The 18,023-nt window shown below is 48.5% G+C and overlaps 2 protein-coding genes across 10 annotated transcripts in view; both read right to left on the bottom strand.

The window, feature by feature from the left end:
- polr3e (polymerase (RNA) III (DNA directed) polypeptide E) overlaps nucleotides 1-11,785 on the bottom strand; it is a 65,615-nt gene extending 53,830 nt beyond the window's left edge. The window contains exons 1-5 of one of the 5 annotated variants that reach the window (XM_059978964.1): nucleotides 11,632-11,785; nucleotides 11,222-11,459; nucleotides 3,399-3,487; nucleotides 1,711-1,761; nucleotides 1,539-1,616 (exon numbers count right to left, since the gene is read on the bottom strand). In XM_059978964.1, the coding sequence (XP_059834947.1) occupies nucleotides 1,539-1,616; nucleotides 1,711-1,761; nucleotides 3,399-3,434 (165 nt within the window). In that variant the 5' untranslated portion in view covers nucleotides 3,435-3,487; nucleotides 11,222-11,459; nucleotides 11,632-11,785. Of the gene's footprint in view, nucleotides 1-1,538; nucleotides 1,617-1,710; nucleotides 1,762-3,398; nucleotides 3,488-9,058; nucleotides 9,196-11,221; nucleotides 11,460-11,554 lie in introns of those variants that run through there. The other 4 variants (XM_059978963.1, XM_059978966.1, XM_059978965.1 and 1 more) reach the window with 4 other exon arrangements.
- Nucleotides 11,786-13,431: 1,646 nt separating this feature from the next.
- The window catches only part of eef2k (eukaryotic elongation factor 2 kinase), a 76,596-nt gene continuing 72,004 nt past the window's right edge, over nucleotides 13,432-18,023 (bottom strand). For all 5 annotated transcript variants that reach the window (XM_059978956.1, XM_059978960.1, XM_059978958.1 and 2 more), the window contains one exon: nucleotides 13,432-16,591. In XM_059978956.1, coding sequence (XP_059834939.1) covers nucleotides 16,482-16,591 — 110 coding nt within the window. In that variant the 3' untranslated portion in view covers nucleotides 13,432-16,481. The remainder of the gene's footprint in view (nucleotides 16,592-18,023) is intronic.

The following is an 18,023-nucleotide window of genomic DNA, read 5'->3' as shown; positions in this document are numbered from 1 at the left end:
TTCATGAGCTTCCCACAGAATGCTGCTGTACGCCACCAAGATGGTGCATCTTGGGACACTCTTCTAATCACAGGCAGTGCCCACTGGTTCTAGCCCAGGAGTTCCCAACCCACGGTCCACAGACCCCTTGGCTAATGGTTGGGAACTGCTGCTCTAGACTTTCCCATGCAAAATGCTGACTGGCCTGCTGACTTCCTATAGTATTTTGTGTGTGTTGTTCAAATTTCCAGCATCGGTAGCTTTTCTCTTGTTCTAGACATCCCCATTCTTGGAAACATCCTCTGAAATACTAAGAAGAGGGAGCAGTAGGTGGAGGCGTCGTACTGTAGTGGTTAGTGTATGACTATTACAACACCAGAAACCCAGTTTAATTCCCACCGCTGTCTGGAAGGAGTTTGTACATTCTCCCTGCCACTGGATGCACTTCCTCTGGGTGCTCCGGTTTCCCCCGACATTCGGGTCAGTACATTATTTGGTAATGTGGATGTAATTCAGTTCATTGAGCTGGAAGGGCCGGTCACAGTGTTGTATCTCTAAATAAATTAAATTAATAAAAACGGTGGCAGAGCCAGTGGGGAGGGGATGTGAAGGAGAAGAATCAGCATTCATGTTCTACATTGAATTCCCAAGTGAGGGAGTAAAAATCCTCGCGCAATGTACAGATACGTGAATTGAAAAGTCTAATGGCTTGTAGAAAGAAGCTGCCCCATACCCTGTTGGCTTTAATGCTGCAGTATTGTTTGCCAGATGGGAGTAGCTGAAACAGTTTATGGTTGGGGTGACTGTGTCCCCAATGATCTTCCAGCCTTCTTTACACAGCTGCAGCTGGAAAAGTCCTCAGTGGAGGGAAGTTCACTTCCACAGATACGCTGGCTATCCGTACCACTCTCTGCAGTGCCCAGCGATCAAGGTTGGCGATACAGCCAGTCAGGATGCTCTCAATGGTGCCTCTGAAGGTTTTGAAGACTTAGGGGATCATGCTGAACTTTTTCAGTCGGCTGAAGTGGCAGGAAGGCTGTTGTGCTGTTTTTTGCCACAAAACCAGAGTGTACAGTCCAGGTGAGATCTTCAGTGATGTGTATATCGAGAAACTTGAAATTACTCACCCTCTCAGACCCCCGTTCCGATTTTTATTTTGAAGCGAAGCCCTGTCACCTTTAATTTTGAAATTTAGTTCAATTACATCAGGAGGGCAGCCATTTTGTTATTTAGTAGAAATTTTCAGTCAGACCAAAGTACAGATACACAATCTGGTGTTGTCTTTCTTCCATGTGTGCCATCACCTTTTAACCATTAATCAACTGCAGAAGGAAAGCAGTACACCCACCGCTGGTCTGCTGAGATAACCTGCCTTTGAAACGGCTCAGCCATCTCTCACTCCACTGGCCCAGAGGAGCGCACGCGAGCCGAGCTCAACAGTTACCTCTGCCACAGGCTGGGTAGGCCGGATGCCACACTCAAAGAGCAAAATCACCCCCTCAGCAGGGTCATCCACTGACTGCCAGGGCAATGGGATCATGGCAGAAGAGGAGACTCACCTTCTGTTGTTTAGGCTTTATCCTCGCGGACAAGTGGGTGACGTCATCATACTTCATTGTTGCTGGGCGCACCGGGTACTGCAGACGAGAGAAAGAATGTTGGTGGGCAGGCTTAACTTTAATATAAAAAAGAGATGAAGGGCACAGAGAAGGGGCTCGACGAGACACACACCTGGAACAGGTAGAGCTTCTCGGCCAGACTCTTGGCCAGGTGCACATCGATCTGCGGAGAAAGGAGAGATGTATTACCGTGGGTGCTGGCAGACTGCACACAACTTCTCCTGCAAGCACACTTCATTCCTTCCAGCAGCCACTTAAAACCAAAGCTTCTGTAATCCAAATGATAATTCAGCCAGAGGAGTGACCGCCCTCAGAATGGCGACACAGATCCTTTAAGGAAGGTGACTGATAAGTCAGAGAACTGTAGCACAGAAACAGGCCCTTTCGCTCTTCCAGCCCACACTGAACTGTCGTTCAGCCTTGTCCACAAATGAAAACGCTGAAGGAACTCAGCGGGTCCGGCAATATCTATGGAGGGAAATGAACCATCAACAGTTCAGGTCAAAGCCCTTCATGCAGTCCTGATGAAGGATCTTTGCCCAATACGTCGACTGTTTATTCCCCTCCATAGATGCTGCCTGACCTGCTGAGATCCTCTAGCATTTTGTGTGCAGCTCTAGAATTCCAACGTCTGCAGAATCTTTTGCGTCTCCATTTTAAAACACATTGCAGTCTGGAAGCATCGATATAGTTTTGGTTAAATGATTTTGTATTGAGTGAACATAGAACAGCTTAAGCCTGTAATGTTGTGTCGATCTTTTAACCTACTCCTAACCCTTCCCTCCCACATGGAACTCTATTTTTCTTTCTTCCATGTGCCCATCTAAGACTTGATACTGCCCCCCCAATACTTCCCTCCACTCAAAATTATACCCCCTCGTATGGTTACTTATTCCCCAGGAAAAAATCTCTGGCTGTCAACTCTTTACACTTTTCTGTATTGAACTCCATCTGCCACTTCTCAGCCCAGCTCTGCATCTTGTCAATGTCCTGGTGTAACCCACGACAACCTTCTACACGATCCATAACACTCCCACCAAAGCACACCGGAGAGAGCCTTGGTTGTAATTCAGTGGGAATCCATAGTCCAAACTCTTGTGGATAATGACAACTGAGCATACAGAAACAGTAGATAGTGACGCACAGCTGGGAGACTGAGAACTGAAGGCCTATCAGAGAAGCATGAACCAGGTGACCTATAGCAGAGGACATCCATTTAAAGAGCTTGGAGGAGAGTACAATGACTGCGTCACAGAGACTGGTGAATGTGTGGAACGCACAGCCAAGGTTGGTGGTAGAGCCAGATACATTCAGGACAATTAAGACTCAGGCACGTAGAGGGAGGAGAAACGGAGGATTCTGGGCTGTGTAGGAGGGAAGGGTTAGAATGATTTGAGAAAGTTTATAGAAGTGGCAAGAAGGCGCAGCAGTTAGCGCAACAGTACAGTATCAGCAGTTAGATTTCAATTCCCGCCACTGTTGGTAATGAGCTTGTACGTTCTCCCTGTGACCATGTGGCTTTCCTCCCAAACACGTACAGGTTAGGGTCAGTGAGTAGTGGGCACGCTGTGTTGGCGTCGGAAGCAAGGCAACACTTGCGGACTGCCCCCAGCACGTCCTCGGACTGTGTTGCTGACACAAAGGATGCACTTCACTGCACATTTTGAAGTACACCTGACAAATAAAACTGATCTTTACGTAGGTTAGCACAGAGCTCGTACTGTGCCAAGGTTCTAAACCTGCCAGGAGCTGGGGACAGCATCGCCGCCGTTACTGAGGAAGCTCTGGAGGTTCACTCACCTCTTGTACAACTGGGTCATCGTCTTCGGTTGCCATGCCGATAGAGGAGCGCCGGGCTGCTTGCTGCTGGCCGGTCTATGCTCCCACACCTGGAATGGTAGAGGCAGGTTACTAAGAAATTCAGCTCTCCATCTGCCCACTACCCTCCCCCAGCAGAGATCTCCAAGGCTGACCAGATCGGAGGATTCACCAAGCCAGAATAGATGGCGGTCGAGGAGCCTCTGAAACTAATGTGCAGAGCAGTACTGTAATGTAGCGGCCAGCACAAGTGATTCGGGTTCAATTCCCGCCGCAGTCTGTACGTTATCCCACTGACCGTGTGAGATTCCTCCGGCTGCTCCGGTTTCCTCCCAATTTCCAGACGTACAGGATTGGGTGTGTTGGCACCAGAAGCATGGGCATGGTGGTGGGCTGCCCCCAGCACATCCCCGGACTGTGTAGGTCACTGACACAAAGGATGCATTTATCGTTTATGCATTTATGTGTCAAAGTACAGGTGATAAATAAAGACCATAAGATACAGCAGCAGAATTAGGCCATTTGGCCCATCGCATCCACTCTGTCATTTCATCATGGCTGATCCACTTTCCCCCTCAGCCCCAATCCCCCGCCTTCCCCCTGTATCCCTTCATGCCCTGACCAACCACGAATCTATCAACCTCTGCCTTACATATACACAATGATTTGGACTCCACAGCTATCTGGGGCAACAAATTCCACAACTTCACCACCCACTGGCCAATAGATGGCCCTCTATTTTGAGGCTGTGTTCTCTGGCCCTAGACTCCCCCACCATAGGAAACATCCTCTCCATATCTATTATCAAGGCTTTTCAACATTTGATAGGTTTCAATGAGATTCCACCCCCCCCCCCCCCACCCCTCATTCTTCTGAATTCCAGTCAGTACAGGCCCAGAGACATCAAACACTCTTCATTTGACAAGTCTTTCAAACCCGGAATCATTTTCACAAACCTCCTTTGAATCAAGTAAATAAAATAAAGTGAATCTGTGAAAACAAATTGGGTCTGGGAATACAGGTACATAACTTGTTGAAAGTGGCATCACGGGTAGAGAGGCTCGTAAAGAAAGCTTTTGGCACATTGCCCTTCATAAATCAATGTATTGAGTACAGGAGATGGGACATTATGCTGAAGTTGTGTAAGATGTTGGTGAGGCCCAATTTGGAGTATTGTGAGCAGTTTTGGTCACCTACCTACAGGAAAGATGTGAACAAGGTTGAAAGAGTACAGAGAAAGTTTACAAGGTCATTGCCGGGTCTGGAGGACCTGAGTTATAATGAAAGACTGAATGGTTTAGGACTATAGTCTTTAAAACGTAAAAGATTGAGAGATTTGATAGAGAAATAAAAATTATGAGAGGTATAGATAGGGTAAACACAAGTAGGCTTTTTCTACTGAGGTTGGTTAGGATTACAACTAGAGGTTATGGGTTAAGGGTGAAAGGTGAGAAATCTAAGGGGAACATGAGGGGGATCTTCTTTACTCAGAAGGTGGAGAGCATGGAATGAACTGCTAGCGCACGTGTGCGTGAGCTCAATTTCTCCCGACCTTCACGTATTACCCAACAACCAAGGTCTTGTGTTAACCCATTATATTTACAAATTATGTCCAAATAACTGCTTTGAAATGTGTCATCTTAACTCTTTCCCCACAGACCTCTTCAGTCAGCAGGTTTGTTACCAGTTTGATCCCATATCCAGGACAGACGAAGTAAGAAATGGGCTTGAATATTCCTGGCATTGTCATGTGCTCAGGCTGTTGTGTCTTATTACAGTAAGTAACTTTGGTCACTGCTGTAATGTAGCAAACACATCACTACCAACTGACAAACAGCAAAAAGCTAAGATCAGAATTAGGCCATTTGGCCCATCAAGCCTGTTTCACCATGGTAGATTTATCTCAACCTCATTCTCTTGCCTTCTCCCCCCAATCTTTGACACCCTGACTAATCAAGAACCTATCAACCTCCATTTTAAATATACCCAATGACTTGGCCTCCACAGACGGTTGTGGCAACGAATTCCACCACCCTCTGGTGTCAGACTTTCCCACTACAGGAAATATCCTCCCCACATCCACTGTGTCCAGATCTTTCAATAAGATTCTCATTTACTCCAGAAAGTACATTAACCCTTTCGTTCTGGGAATCATTAATTTATTCCTCCTCCATCTCATGCCAGCACGTCCTTCCTTTGATACGGGGCCCAGAACTGCACAGAATGCGCCAAAGGTAGTCTGGCCAACGACTTCAAATGACTGCATAATTTGTTTTAGAAATTGCAGACAGAAGTATAAATATTGCGCTAAATGCAGGATAGAATCACCTCAGCCCAAATCAAAAGAGTTTTGTGTACACTTTTTCTGAGACGGCAGGCAGAACCACCATTAAACCTCGCACTGACAGTGTTACACTCGCATCGGCCGAGGTTTGCTGCTCTGCCCTCAGGAATCGGTTGTGAACCCGTGACCTCCTGTCTTTAAAATGCTCTTGAATCATGCCACTAGAATAATGCCACATCAATTTACTATTAGGCACCAAGAATATTGGGATTAAATTAGTCAGATTTATTTGTCAAGTTCAAAGTAATTTAAGTACATACATGTCCCTATATACTACCATGAGATACATTCTCTTGCAGGACATTATGGCAAACAAACAGAATTGAATTTATGAAAATCTACGTAAATGTAGTTAGCACGTGCCCAAGTGGGCAAGGCATCAGACTAGTAACCTGAAGGTCACTGGTTCGAGCCTCAGCTGAGGCAGCGTGTTTGTGTCCTTGAGCAAGGCACTTAACAACACATTGCTCTGCGACGTCACCGGTGCCAAGCTGCTTGGGTCCTAGTGCCCTTCCCTTGGACAACATCGGTGGTGTGGAGAGGGGAAGGCCTGCAGCTTGGGCAACTGCCGGTCTCCATTAAACCCTCTCCACCTGTGCCCTGGAAACTCCCGGCGCAGATCCATGGTCTCTCGAGACTGACGGATGCCACCACCACGTAAACGAAGACTGACATCAACCAACAAGCAAAAGACGAATTGAGCAACTAATTTTAAAAAGTACTCGTCACACGTACATCGACACATAGTGAAACATTGTCAATGAGTGAGAATGTGCTGGGGGCAGCTCGGTGCTGTCACATTTTCACTGGCAACACAGCACATTCACAACTTACCAACCCGAACCAGAATGCCTGAAACGCAGGCGGAAAGCGCAGCACCCAGCAGAAACCCACTCAGTCATGGAGAGAACATACAAACTCCTAAATGGCAGCGATGGGGATGGAGCCTGGGTCACTGGCATTGTAAAGCGTTACACTACCAAGCCATGATCATATATAAGAGTATTTAAGACCACGAGGATAGATATGGTGAAACGATGTAGTCTTTTTGCCAGACAGCTGGTGTAAAAACATTTACGGTCAGAAATGAGAGACAGATAATGTATGTTGGGGCAGCTTCTTCACACAGAGGGGCGGTGAACTTCCAGGAACAGTGGCTGAGGCAGGGACATTAGCAACAATTAATGACCATCTGGATAAGGAGAGGTTTAGACAGTAAAGGAACAAACATGGGCAGATGGGACAGTCATCATGGACAAAATGGGCTGAAGAGCCTGTTTCCATCACTCTACAAGCAGAAAGAAACTAGTACTTTAAAAGTAGAGAAATGAGACAATCTATTCTCTGAGTTTAGAACCAAACCAGGGAGAGCAGCGAACAGCTGCATATGGGTGGGTGGGGGTGAAATGGCAGAATAGAAAACACTTCTGTCAAACCGCAGGAATCTTGACTGATTCTTGATTGTTTAATGCCATGTCCAGTACACAGACTTAAAGGAGAATGAAACAATTGTACTGTGGTGACCCACTTCCCAGCGCACTCGAACCGGCTCACAAAGTGGCGCGCGCCGGCATTGAGGAAGGTCCCAAAGAGGGCGTCAAGCCTGCTTCACCAGCAAGGGGGAAAGCCAGCTCGCGGGACGGGACTGTGAATACGTGCATCCTACAGCATCCTCGCCTGGGGAGGGTGGGATCAGGAAGGAATTAAAGCGAGGCCGCGAATTTGAATAAAGCTCTTTTGTAACTGCAGCTCACCAACTCCGTGTCGTTATTTCAGTGCTGTGTGTAGCACACCACTACAAATGGTGACCCCGACGGCCCAAACGATATTTGGACCGGAGATGAACGACGCCGCATCTGTTCATGCAGTTTCATTAAAACTGCCAAGCTTTTGGACACTGCGACCTCACCTATGGTTCCAGCAAGCAGAAGCCCAATTCCACATTTGGCAGATAACCTTGGATGCCACACGTTACTACTACGTGGTGAGCTCCCTCGACCAGGAGACAGCCGCCCAGGTTGAGGAGTTCATATAATTGCCCCCAGCGGACGGCAAATACACAGAATTCAAGGCCTTGCTCATGAGGACTTTCAGACTCTCACGACGCGAGCGAGCTGCCTGCTTACTGAACCTGGATGGTTTGGGGGACAGGCCACCGTTAGTTTTGATGAACGAGATGTTGTCCCTGGCCAGAGGACACAAGCCCTACCTCATGTTTGAGCAGGCATTCCTGGAGCAGCTGCCCGAGGACATATGCCTGCTGCTGTCCGACGTGGATTTCAGTGACCCCTGGAAGGTAGCAGCCCAGGCAGACGTGCTGTGGAACGCCAAGGAGAGTGGGGTGTCCGTCGCACAGATCACCAGGCCACGCTCCCAGCAGCAAACCAGACCAGGCCCGGCCGCAGAGCCCGCTAACCCCAGAGGCAGGGGTGAGGAGACCAACGAACAATGGTGCTTCTACCACCAGAGGTGGGGTGCAGAAGCCTGCCGCTGTAGCCCACCCTGCAAGTTCCCAGGAAACGCCAGGGCCAGCCGCTGCTGATGACTACGGCGGCTGGCCATCGGGATAGCCTCCTGTATGTCTGGGACAAGCAGTCGAGAAGCCGCTTTTTGGTCGACACGGGAGCCGAGATCAGCGTCTTACCTCTGACGAGTTACAACACCCGCAACAGAGAACCGGGTCCCACTCTTGAGGGCCACGAACGGCAGCACAGTGTGGACCTATGGCACCCGTACGGTGCGGCTACAGTTCGGCTCCAGCCGGTTCACGTGGGACTTCACACTGGCCGCCGTAGCCCAACCACTCCTGGGAGCGGATTTTTTGCGAGCTCACAGCCTACTGGTCGACCTGCCCAGGAAGAAACTGGTCCACGCCGAGACCTTTTAAACGTTCCCCCTGGGTGAAGCCCAGTTGCCGGCCCCACACCTAGACTCCATCGTGCTGTCCGACAATGACTTTACCAGAGTCCTGGCGGATTTCCCACTGGTTCTGGCACCACAGTTCACGGCAGCCATTCCCAGACACGGCGTACAGCACCACATCCTAACACAAGGACCACCCCTCCACGCCCGTGCTTGAAGGCTTCCCTCGGACAAGCTCCGGCTGACAAAGGAGGAGTTCAAGAGGATAGAGGAATTGGGGATCATACGGTGGTCTGACAGCCCATGGGCCTCCCCCCTGCACATGGTGCCCAAAGCAACAGGGGGCCGGAAACCTTGTGGCGACTACCACAAGCTGAACGAGGCTACAACACCGGACCGCTACCCTGTGCCACATATTCAGGACTTTGCAGCAAACCTGCATGGCGCACGGATCTTCTCCAAGGTAGACCTCGTCTGGGGATACCATCAAATCCCGATGCATCCGGACGACGTCCCCAAAACGGCACTCATCACCCCTTTCGGCCTTTTCGAGTTCCTCCGCATGCCGTTCGGCCTAAAGAATGCCACACAGACGTTTCAGCGGTTAATGGACGCGGTGGGACGCGACCTGGACTTTGCTTTCATCTATTTGGATGACATCCTCATAGCCAGCAGCAGTCGTCAGGAGCATCTGTCCCACCTCCGTCAACTCTATGCCCGAGTGAGTGAATACGGTCTAACAATCAACCCAGCCAAATGCCAGTTCAGGCTCGACACCATCAACTTCCTGGGCCACAGGATTACTAAAGACGGGGCAACCCCTCTGCCTGCCAAGGTAGACGCGGTCCGCCATTTCCCCCAACCCAACACAATCAAAGGCCTTCAGGAATTCGTGGGAATGGTGAACTTCTACCACCGTTTCCTCCCTTCAGCTGCCGGAATCATGTGCCCCCATTCACCCCGATGTCAGGTAAGGGCAAGGACATTACCTGGGACGAGGAGTCCGCAGTACTCTGGATCTGATGCAGCAGACATAAATGCAATATAAGGTATACAATTTTTTAAAAAACCATTAAATATAAAGCTATAAGATGGCTTATACACATGGATTGCATTAGGATTCCATTGCAATGTACAGACATGTAAATTGAAAAGTCTAATGGCTTGTAGAGAGAAACTGTCCCGTAGCCTGTTGGTCCTGGTTTTAATGCTGCAGCACCATTTGCCAGATGGAAGCAGCTGGAACAAGTTTGTGGTTGGGGTGACTGGTGTCCCCTATAATCCTCCAGGCCTTCTTTATGCACCTGCTGCTGTAACTGTCCTCAATGGAGAGAAGTTCACATCCACTGATACGCTGGGCTATCCGTACCACTCTATGCAGTGCCCAGCGATCAAGGGTGGTGCAGTGATACGGCCAGTCAGGATGCTCTCAATGGGGCACCTGTAGAAGGTCTTGAGAATTTGGGAGCTCATGCTGAACTTTATAGATTCAATGTCCATAAAGTGATGCTAGACACTGAAGTGTCTGTACACAAGGTGACTCTGACAGGAAATGATTTAAGTATTGGTGGTTGGGGTGGGTTGGTGGGTAAAGGAGCTGATCAGTCTTGGGGAAAGTAACTATTTTTGAGTTTGGTGGTCCTGGTGTGGATGCTACGTAGCCTTCACCCCGACAGAACTGGGACAAACAAACTACAAGCAGTGTACGTGGGTTCCTTTATGATGTTAATGGCCTTTTCCAACACGTACAACTGCAACTATAATCACTGCTCTAAACCTCATACTTCACAAGCACCCTTTACGCTGACTCTGGAAACATGAAAAATGATCCATTATATTACATACTCATTAAAGGTTGGTCTGTATCCATGCGCGTTGCTACAACAGACAACATCACGCAATAAGTAGCTGGATTGCAGGTTCACCCAGGTGAATGACTCAGGGGAAATACAATAGTCTATTAGAGGGGAAAAGGCGGCTTTGCTCTCTGTGCACATGCACACTTCAATGACAAATCAACAGAAGCTCTGCTTAGGGCCTGCAGCCCTTTCCCCTGAGTAAGCAAACACGGCTTAATATCCAAAAACTTCCATGTGTTAGGGTTGGGCTAACTCTTCCCAGTGCAGTACCACTCCATAACTGACACTTAACAAAATTATTACTACTCTGGATCCAATACATTAAATAGCCTATAATAGAGACACTACGCACAGGAATGCTGGCCGACAGGAAATGATAAAGTAGGCCTGATTTGGGAAGTGGAGGAGTGGGTTAGTAAGAGGATCAGCTTTGGGGGAAGTAACTGTTTCAGATCCCCCTTCAATCCTCTTTACTGGTGACGGCATCCACCCTCCCTCCTCCTCATCGGGGACGATACCTATATTCCCTCCTGCTCTTCACCGGGGTCGGCACCCACCCTCCACTTTCCTCACCGAGTAAGCCATCCTCTCTCTCTCTCTCTCTCCTCGGTGAGGGCACACTCCGTCCCTCATCTTCACTGGGGATGGCACCCACACTCCCTCCTCCACCTCCTTCCTCTCCGGGGATGAAACCCATCTTTCCTTTCCTCTACACCGGGACAACATGCCTCCTTCCTCACCGGGGACGGCTGGCTCCCTCTTTCCGTCCTATTCGCCGGTACGGCACCCATCCAATGCCACCTCTGTACCCGAGTTTGTGCCACATGCAGAGTTGCCCGGTGGGATTCTATCCGCCAGCAGCCGTACCGACGCCGTTGCCGTTACCTGCTGGCGGAACCTGGGTCGCGCTGACCACTTCCACCGCGGGAACGGAACCGCCTCATCGGGGGTAAAGGAAGGACGACCAGGGGCCTCGGCCTGTAGTGGACACAAGAGAGTCACCAGTCAGTGCAGTCCTCAGATGTTCTTAATCTAGCCCGGTGCTTTAACCAGACTCCAGGCCTAGGCCTCACCGCGCTGTCCACCGCACACTGGAGGATTCACTGTGCCACCACCGCCGCTGCTGCCCTTTTCCTGGCCCCGGACTCACCGCGCTCCCCAGCCGCTCACTTCCTCAGGCGATACCGGCAAAATGACTCAGGCCGCCCGCAGCCATGGAGCCGACACGTGGGCCCGACTCCTACCCACCATCCCCAGCGCCAGCTAGCTAGTGGTCGGAGGACCGTATTACTGCAGAACGCGTGGTAGCCTGGCGGCCGGAGAACCACATTACACCAGCTCACCGGATTTATATGGCGGTTGGATGTCCGTATTACTCCAGGACGCTAGATGGCTCTGGCAATTGGAGGACCATATTACCTGAAGCTGCGGGATGTGTGATTGGAGGATCTCATTGCACACCGTCACGTGGTGGGACCCTGGCGGCCGGAGAACTGTATTGCACCGGCCTGGGAGTGGTGGTCTAGCGACTGATGGCTCACATTACACTTGGAAAGCGGGCCCTGGCGGTCGGAGGCTCGCATTACATGCGGGACATGAGTCTGATAGCAAGGTCAACCAGCCTGAAAAAGACGTAAGTTTTGTACAAACCGGCTCCTGGCTCAAGTTACGAAGAGCCAACTGTCCGCATTGATGACACGCGTCTCAATGCTGTCAACAAGTTTTGCTACCTGGACAGCATAATAACATCCTCAGCTTCTCAGGATGTAGAGATTGAGTCAAGAACTAGAAAAGCCTGCTTTGCCTTTGGTCAGCTGAAAGATTGAGTTTGGTCACAGAGCATCAGGTTGGCCACCAAGTACAAGGTATATCAGCCTTGCTATACAGATGTGAGACGTGGTGCCCATATTAGAGTCACTTACGCCAGCTTGACCAACTGCAACAGGGTCACCTACGTTCCCTGATGAAGATCACCTGGCGAGACAAGGTCTCCAATACCGAGGTCCTCTCTCGAGCCGGAATGCCAGCAGTTTCAACCTTGGTGATGTCAGCCCCACTGTGCTGGGCAGGACATGTTGTCAGAATGCCTGACAGAAGACTGCCCAAGGACATCTTGTATGGCCAACTGTCCAGTGGTACCCGAAAACGAGGCGGCCAGCAACTATGGTACAAGGATGTTCTGCACAGGAGCCTCAAGAAAGCTGACATTGCCCCATCAACATGGGAGGGTCTGGCTCAAGATCGTTCACAGTGGAGGTGTGGACGCTGCTGAGAACAAGCTCCTAGAGGCAACAGTGGAAAGGCACAGGAAGCGCCACAACAGAGCTTCTGCCCCTGCTGCCCCTCCAGGCCTCACCTGCCAAGTATGTTACAAGCAGTGCCTGTCAAGGATCACATATATTAAACCCCACTAACTGACTAAAAGGAACCATCATCATCCTATGGATAGCCAGAGAGAGAGAGAGATTACAGAGTCAAATAGGGTGCAGAGGGCTGGCAGTCTGTATAACTCAATGCACCGGACCAGCGAACCCCTGGTGGTCAGAGGACCGAATTAAATGGGAACATGGATGGACAGGGAGACCTGGTGGCTGCAGGACCGCATAACACTGCCATTGTGAGAGTGGGGTTGAGAACTAATAAATCAGCTATGATAGAAAGGCGAAGCAGATGTGATGGGCTGAATGGCCAAATTCTGCTCCTCTACCATACTCCTATAATGGAAGACCTAATTGCACGGGCACACGGGGTGGGGGGGCTCTCTCGTAGCCAGAGGACTGTTAACTATGGGATATACCAACTCAATACCATCCACAGATCCTGCCTGATCTGCTGAACTACACTCATGTATCCACATAAAGCTTTGGGTCGGTCAGTCAGGATCTGGAAATCTATTCCAGCTGCAGCTTAACTTTTACATATAATGATAATAAAAACACTTTGAATTGAAAAGAGTAAAAAGGAATTTATTCTTGCCAAGCTCATTCATATTACACAAAAACTGTAAATTTCTAGGGAACAAGTGCCTGTCCCCATTTGCAGAAGGGCACTTGTCCCCTTCGTAAAACCCAGACTGACATCAACATAAGATTATTCTTCATCTTAACATCAAAGAGACATGAATTATGGCAATTTAAAAGATCAATGACCCCAAACAGTTTCCCTCACCACAGCTGCTGCCCGATGCTATTTCCAACAATTCAGGTTTTTAGTATTTTGCAATGTGTCTGTATAGGATTATCCCAGAATGTCAATGGCTGTTCTTCAAGCTGATGTTCATCTCTGTGTTGCTGCCCATTTCCAGCAGTGTGATTTTATTCATATTTATACTTCACGTTTGATTATCGAATTTCAACAACTATGTGTGTATCTTTGAACCCCTTTCCAGATTAATGATACTTCCACAGTGGTCTAGACTACAGGCTTCCTTGGGATCTGATACTCTCACGGTACCTGCACTTGCTCTCAAGTATGATACAAAGCTGACTACAAAGTGCTCACACTGAGCAGCCAGAAGTTCTGAGGGTTAGTTGACAATGGCTCGGCGGGTTGGAGGGTTAAAACATGCAAGGCTTTGGACAGGGGGTGGCCTTTACTTAAAAAAGGCAATGTGTACGTGAGGCCGTGAAGCTAGACATCCAGCCCTACCTGAACAGCTGACATGATAACGCTGTGTCTGACATTCAGAGGGCGATGCAGCTATTCAAGGACAAGCTTTCAATTCTGCTATGGACTGAGTCTTGATCCAGAAAATCACGCTGGTGTTGTTAACAATGCCATCGCATTACAGACTGGAAGGGTTAACGGCAAGATTCTAAGCAGTGTAGAGGATCAGATAGATCTTGCAGCCTATATCCACAGACCCTCAAAGTTACAGAAAATGTGTGAGGAACTCAGCAAATAAGGCAGAGGAATAAGCAGCCAACATTTCAGGTTGATACTCTTCACCGAATCTTGGCCCAAAACATAGACTGTTTATTCCTCTCATAGATGTTGCTTGACTTGCTGGTCTCCTCCAGCATTTCGTGTGTGTTACTCTGCACTCTGCAGAATCTCGTGTTTATGAATGCTTGAAGTTGCTGTCCAAGTTGATATAATTAAGGTGTATGATGTGGTGGCCTTCATTAGTTGGGAAAGGGAGCTCAAGAGCCACGAGGTAACGTTGCAGTTCTGGTCGACTTATTATAGGAAGGATGTGGGAGCTTTAGGGGTGCACAGGAGATTTACCAGGGTGCTGCATGTCTTATAAGGCTAGTTGAGAGAGCTAAGGCTTTTCTGTTTGGAGGATGATGAGAAGTGCTTTGGTAGAAGTGTACAAGATGATGAGTGAGAGACAGAGAGAGAGAGTGTGAGTGAGAGAGTAGTGATTGCTAACATGAGGTGCCACCATTTTAAGGTGATTGGAGGAAAGTATGCAGGGTGGATGCCAGAGGTAGATTTTTTTTTATTATAGAGTGAATGGTGGAACACCTTGCCAGCAGTGGTGATAGAGGCAGAAACATTAGGAACATTTAAGAAACTCTTAGTTTGGCACATGAATGATAGAAAAATGGAGGGCAATGTGGGAGGGAAGAGTAGGTTAAAAAGGATGACATGTTCTCTAAAGCAGGATTTATCCTCATGGACAGTGGCTCCAAACCACAGCTGGAAGAGGAATTCAGAGCACATCTGTATTGGGAATGGTAGAAAGTTTCCTTCTGTCCATAAATCATGGCATCTTGGGATTCAGAATGTGCACAGACCACGGGGTAGCTGCCTTCTGTAGGGTGGAGGGTCTCAGACGAATCCCAGCACTGTGAAGTCACTCCCTTCCTGAGCCCAGTATTAGAAGCATACTGTACTACAGCCCCTCAGCCCGCCTAGCCCATGCCGAATTGTTACTCAGCCTATTCCCATTGAAGCACACCTAGACCATATCCCTCCATACCCATCCAAACTCTGCATCCAGAACTTCCACTTGTTCCACTGCCCTCCGAAAGAAGACGCCACCCCCCCTCATGTTCCCTCAAGCACTTCATCTTTCACCCTAAGACCTCTAGTTCTAGTCTTGCCCTGCCTCAATGGAAAAAGCCTGCTTGCATTTGTCCCATCTCTACCTCTCCCTCAACTAATAGTGCTAATATTGTCAGTCATCCTGGAGTTAGAGGACTGCATATGTGCGTGGGAGGGAGGGAGGGAGGGACAAGGCTTGTTTCACTGTTGTTGCCTGGTACGTTCTGTTATGTTGTGGACATCCTATGTTGGTGCTGGAATGTGTAGTGACATTTGCGGGCTGCCCCCAGCACATCCACAGACTGTTGGTTGTTAAGGCAAACGACACATTTAACTGTATGTTTTGACGAACATGTGATAAATTAATCTGAATCAACATCAGACATTCATATTGCAAAATGGTAACATACATACAGTTAAGACTCAGTAATTTCCTGCTGCTTTACTATCAAAGGGGAAACAGCAGAACAGCTTTTCTGTAAACCCAGAGCTGTAAACTGACAGAACTGCTCGTGTAGTAATCATGAGGAAATTTCCTTAAGAGTAAATGTTAGAACCAGGAAGTCATTTATGACTTGGGCATCATGTAGCATAGTGATTAGCGCAATGCTATGACAGCTTGGGGCATTCCAGGGTTCAGAGTTCAATTCCAGATGGAGTGCTGGCCAGTGCAGCTCGTTGGATGAGAAGGCCCTATTCCATGCTGTATTTTGAAATAAAAATAAATACATTTAGTCATCAAAAAAGCACGTCCTGTCCTGGCCTTACCATCTAATCATAAGGAAAGTTCATGTTCTGTAACAGCCCTAACACAAAGTATATACATAAAAAGTGCTGTTAAACTCTACACGACGCCAGTGCTAACTGTACCACGAGCAGCCACACAAGCCCATGGCATCATCCATCACACAATGAAAAATAGCGGAGGAAGCCCCAAGGGTCCATCGGTGACACAGGAAGGCAGCCATTGGTCACTGAATCGCCCCCAGCAGTATGCGAATCATTAATTCATTCCTCCATCCTGGCCCAGGCCTCCTCAGCCTGCTGGTAATACTGGTTGGCGAGTCTGCCTTTCAAGCTAGCCATGGCTGCCTCGGCTGCTTCGGTGAAGAGATCGCCTGCGGAAAGCATCAAAACCCTGCGTTAGCCAAGCGAAACATCGTGATCCCGTACCCATCACCCAACCCATTCAATTCTCCATCTACCCCCAGTCTGGTAAGAGCCTGAGAATGTATTACACAAAGGATGTGATTAGACCAGGGAGGGGAGAGAAAACATTCAGAACTTACTGAACTGGAGAATGTGACAAGAGTCTCCAGCAGGACTGGCATTGCAAAGGCAGAGGCCACACACAGAATGTTGGGATCATCAACTGTATCTGGTGTGCCCGCTGCAGCCTCTCTACATTGGTAAAACCCAACTTAGATTGAAGGAATTCACTTGGCTTTGCTTCAGTATTCACAAGTGAAAAGGATCTTGATCAGGATGAGGTCGAAGTAGAGCAGGCCTGTGTGCTGGACAATGTGGAGATTAAGGAAGAAGTAGTGCTGGATCTTCTTAAAAACATTAAGATTGATAAATCCCCAGGGCCGGATATGATACACCGCAGGTTGTTGTGGGAATTACAAGAAGAGATTGCAGGAGCATTAGCTATGATCTTTGAATCCTCCTTGGCTGCACGGGAAGTGCCAGTGGACTGGAGAATGGCAAATGTAGTTCCCTTGTTTAAAAAAGGTAATAGGGAGAAACCTGGGAACTATAGAACTATAGACTTACGTCGGTAGTCTGCAAACTATTGGAAAGGATTCTTAAGGATAGGATCTATGAGCATTTGGAGAAGTACAGTCTACTCATGGATAGTCAACATGGCTTTGTGAAGGGAAGATCGTGCCTCACTGAGTTTTTTGAAGAGGTCACAAAAGAAATTGATGAGTGTTGGGCAGTGGATGTGGTCTACATGGACTTTAGCAAAGCATCTAACAAGGTCCCTCACGACAGACTCATCCAGAAAGTCATGAGCCATGGGATAACTGGAACCTTGGCTGTTTGGATAAAAAATTGGCTTAAAGGAAGAAAGCAGAGGGTAGTTGTAGAAGGAAAGTATTCTGCCTGGAGGTCGGTGACTAGTGGAGTGAAGCAGGGATCTGTCCTGGGACCCCTGCTATTTGTGATTTTTATAAATGACCTGGATGTAGAGGCTGAAGGATGGGTGAATAAGTTTGCAGATGACACGAAGATTGGAGGAGTTGTGGATGGAGCTGTAGGTTGTTGAAGGTTACAAGAGGATATAGACAGGCTGCAGAGTTGGTCAGAAAAATGGCAGGTGGAGTTCAATCTGGACAAGTGTGAGGTGATGCATTTTGGAAGGACAAACCAGAAGACTGAATACAGGATTAATGGTCAATTACTTAAGACTGTGGATGAACAAAGGGACCTTGGGGCTCAAATCCATACATCCCTCAAGGTCGCTGCACAGGTTGATAGGATAGTTAAGAAGGCCTATGGGATGCCAGGCTTCATTAACGGGGGATTGAGTTCAAGAGTAGAGAG

This window comes from Hypanus sabinus, chromosome 9 (assembly GCF_030144855.1).
Source record: "Hypanus sabinus isolate sHypSab1 chromosome 9, sHypSab1.hap1, whole genome shotgun sequence".
Taxonomy (NCBI): domain Eukaryota; kingdom Metazoa; phylum Chordata; class Chondrichthyes; order Myliobatiformes; family Dasyatidae; genus Hypanus; species Hypanus sabinus.
The sequence above is the reverse complement of the archived record's forward strand: the minus strand, read 5'-3'. Positions and strand labels throughout refer to the sequence as shown.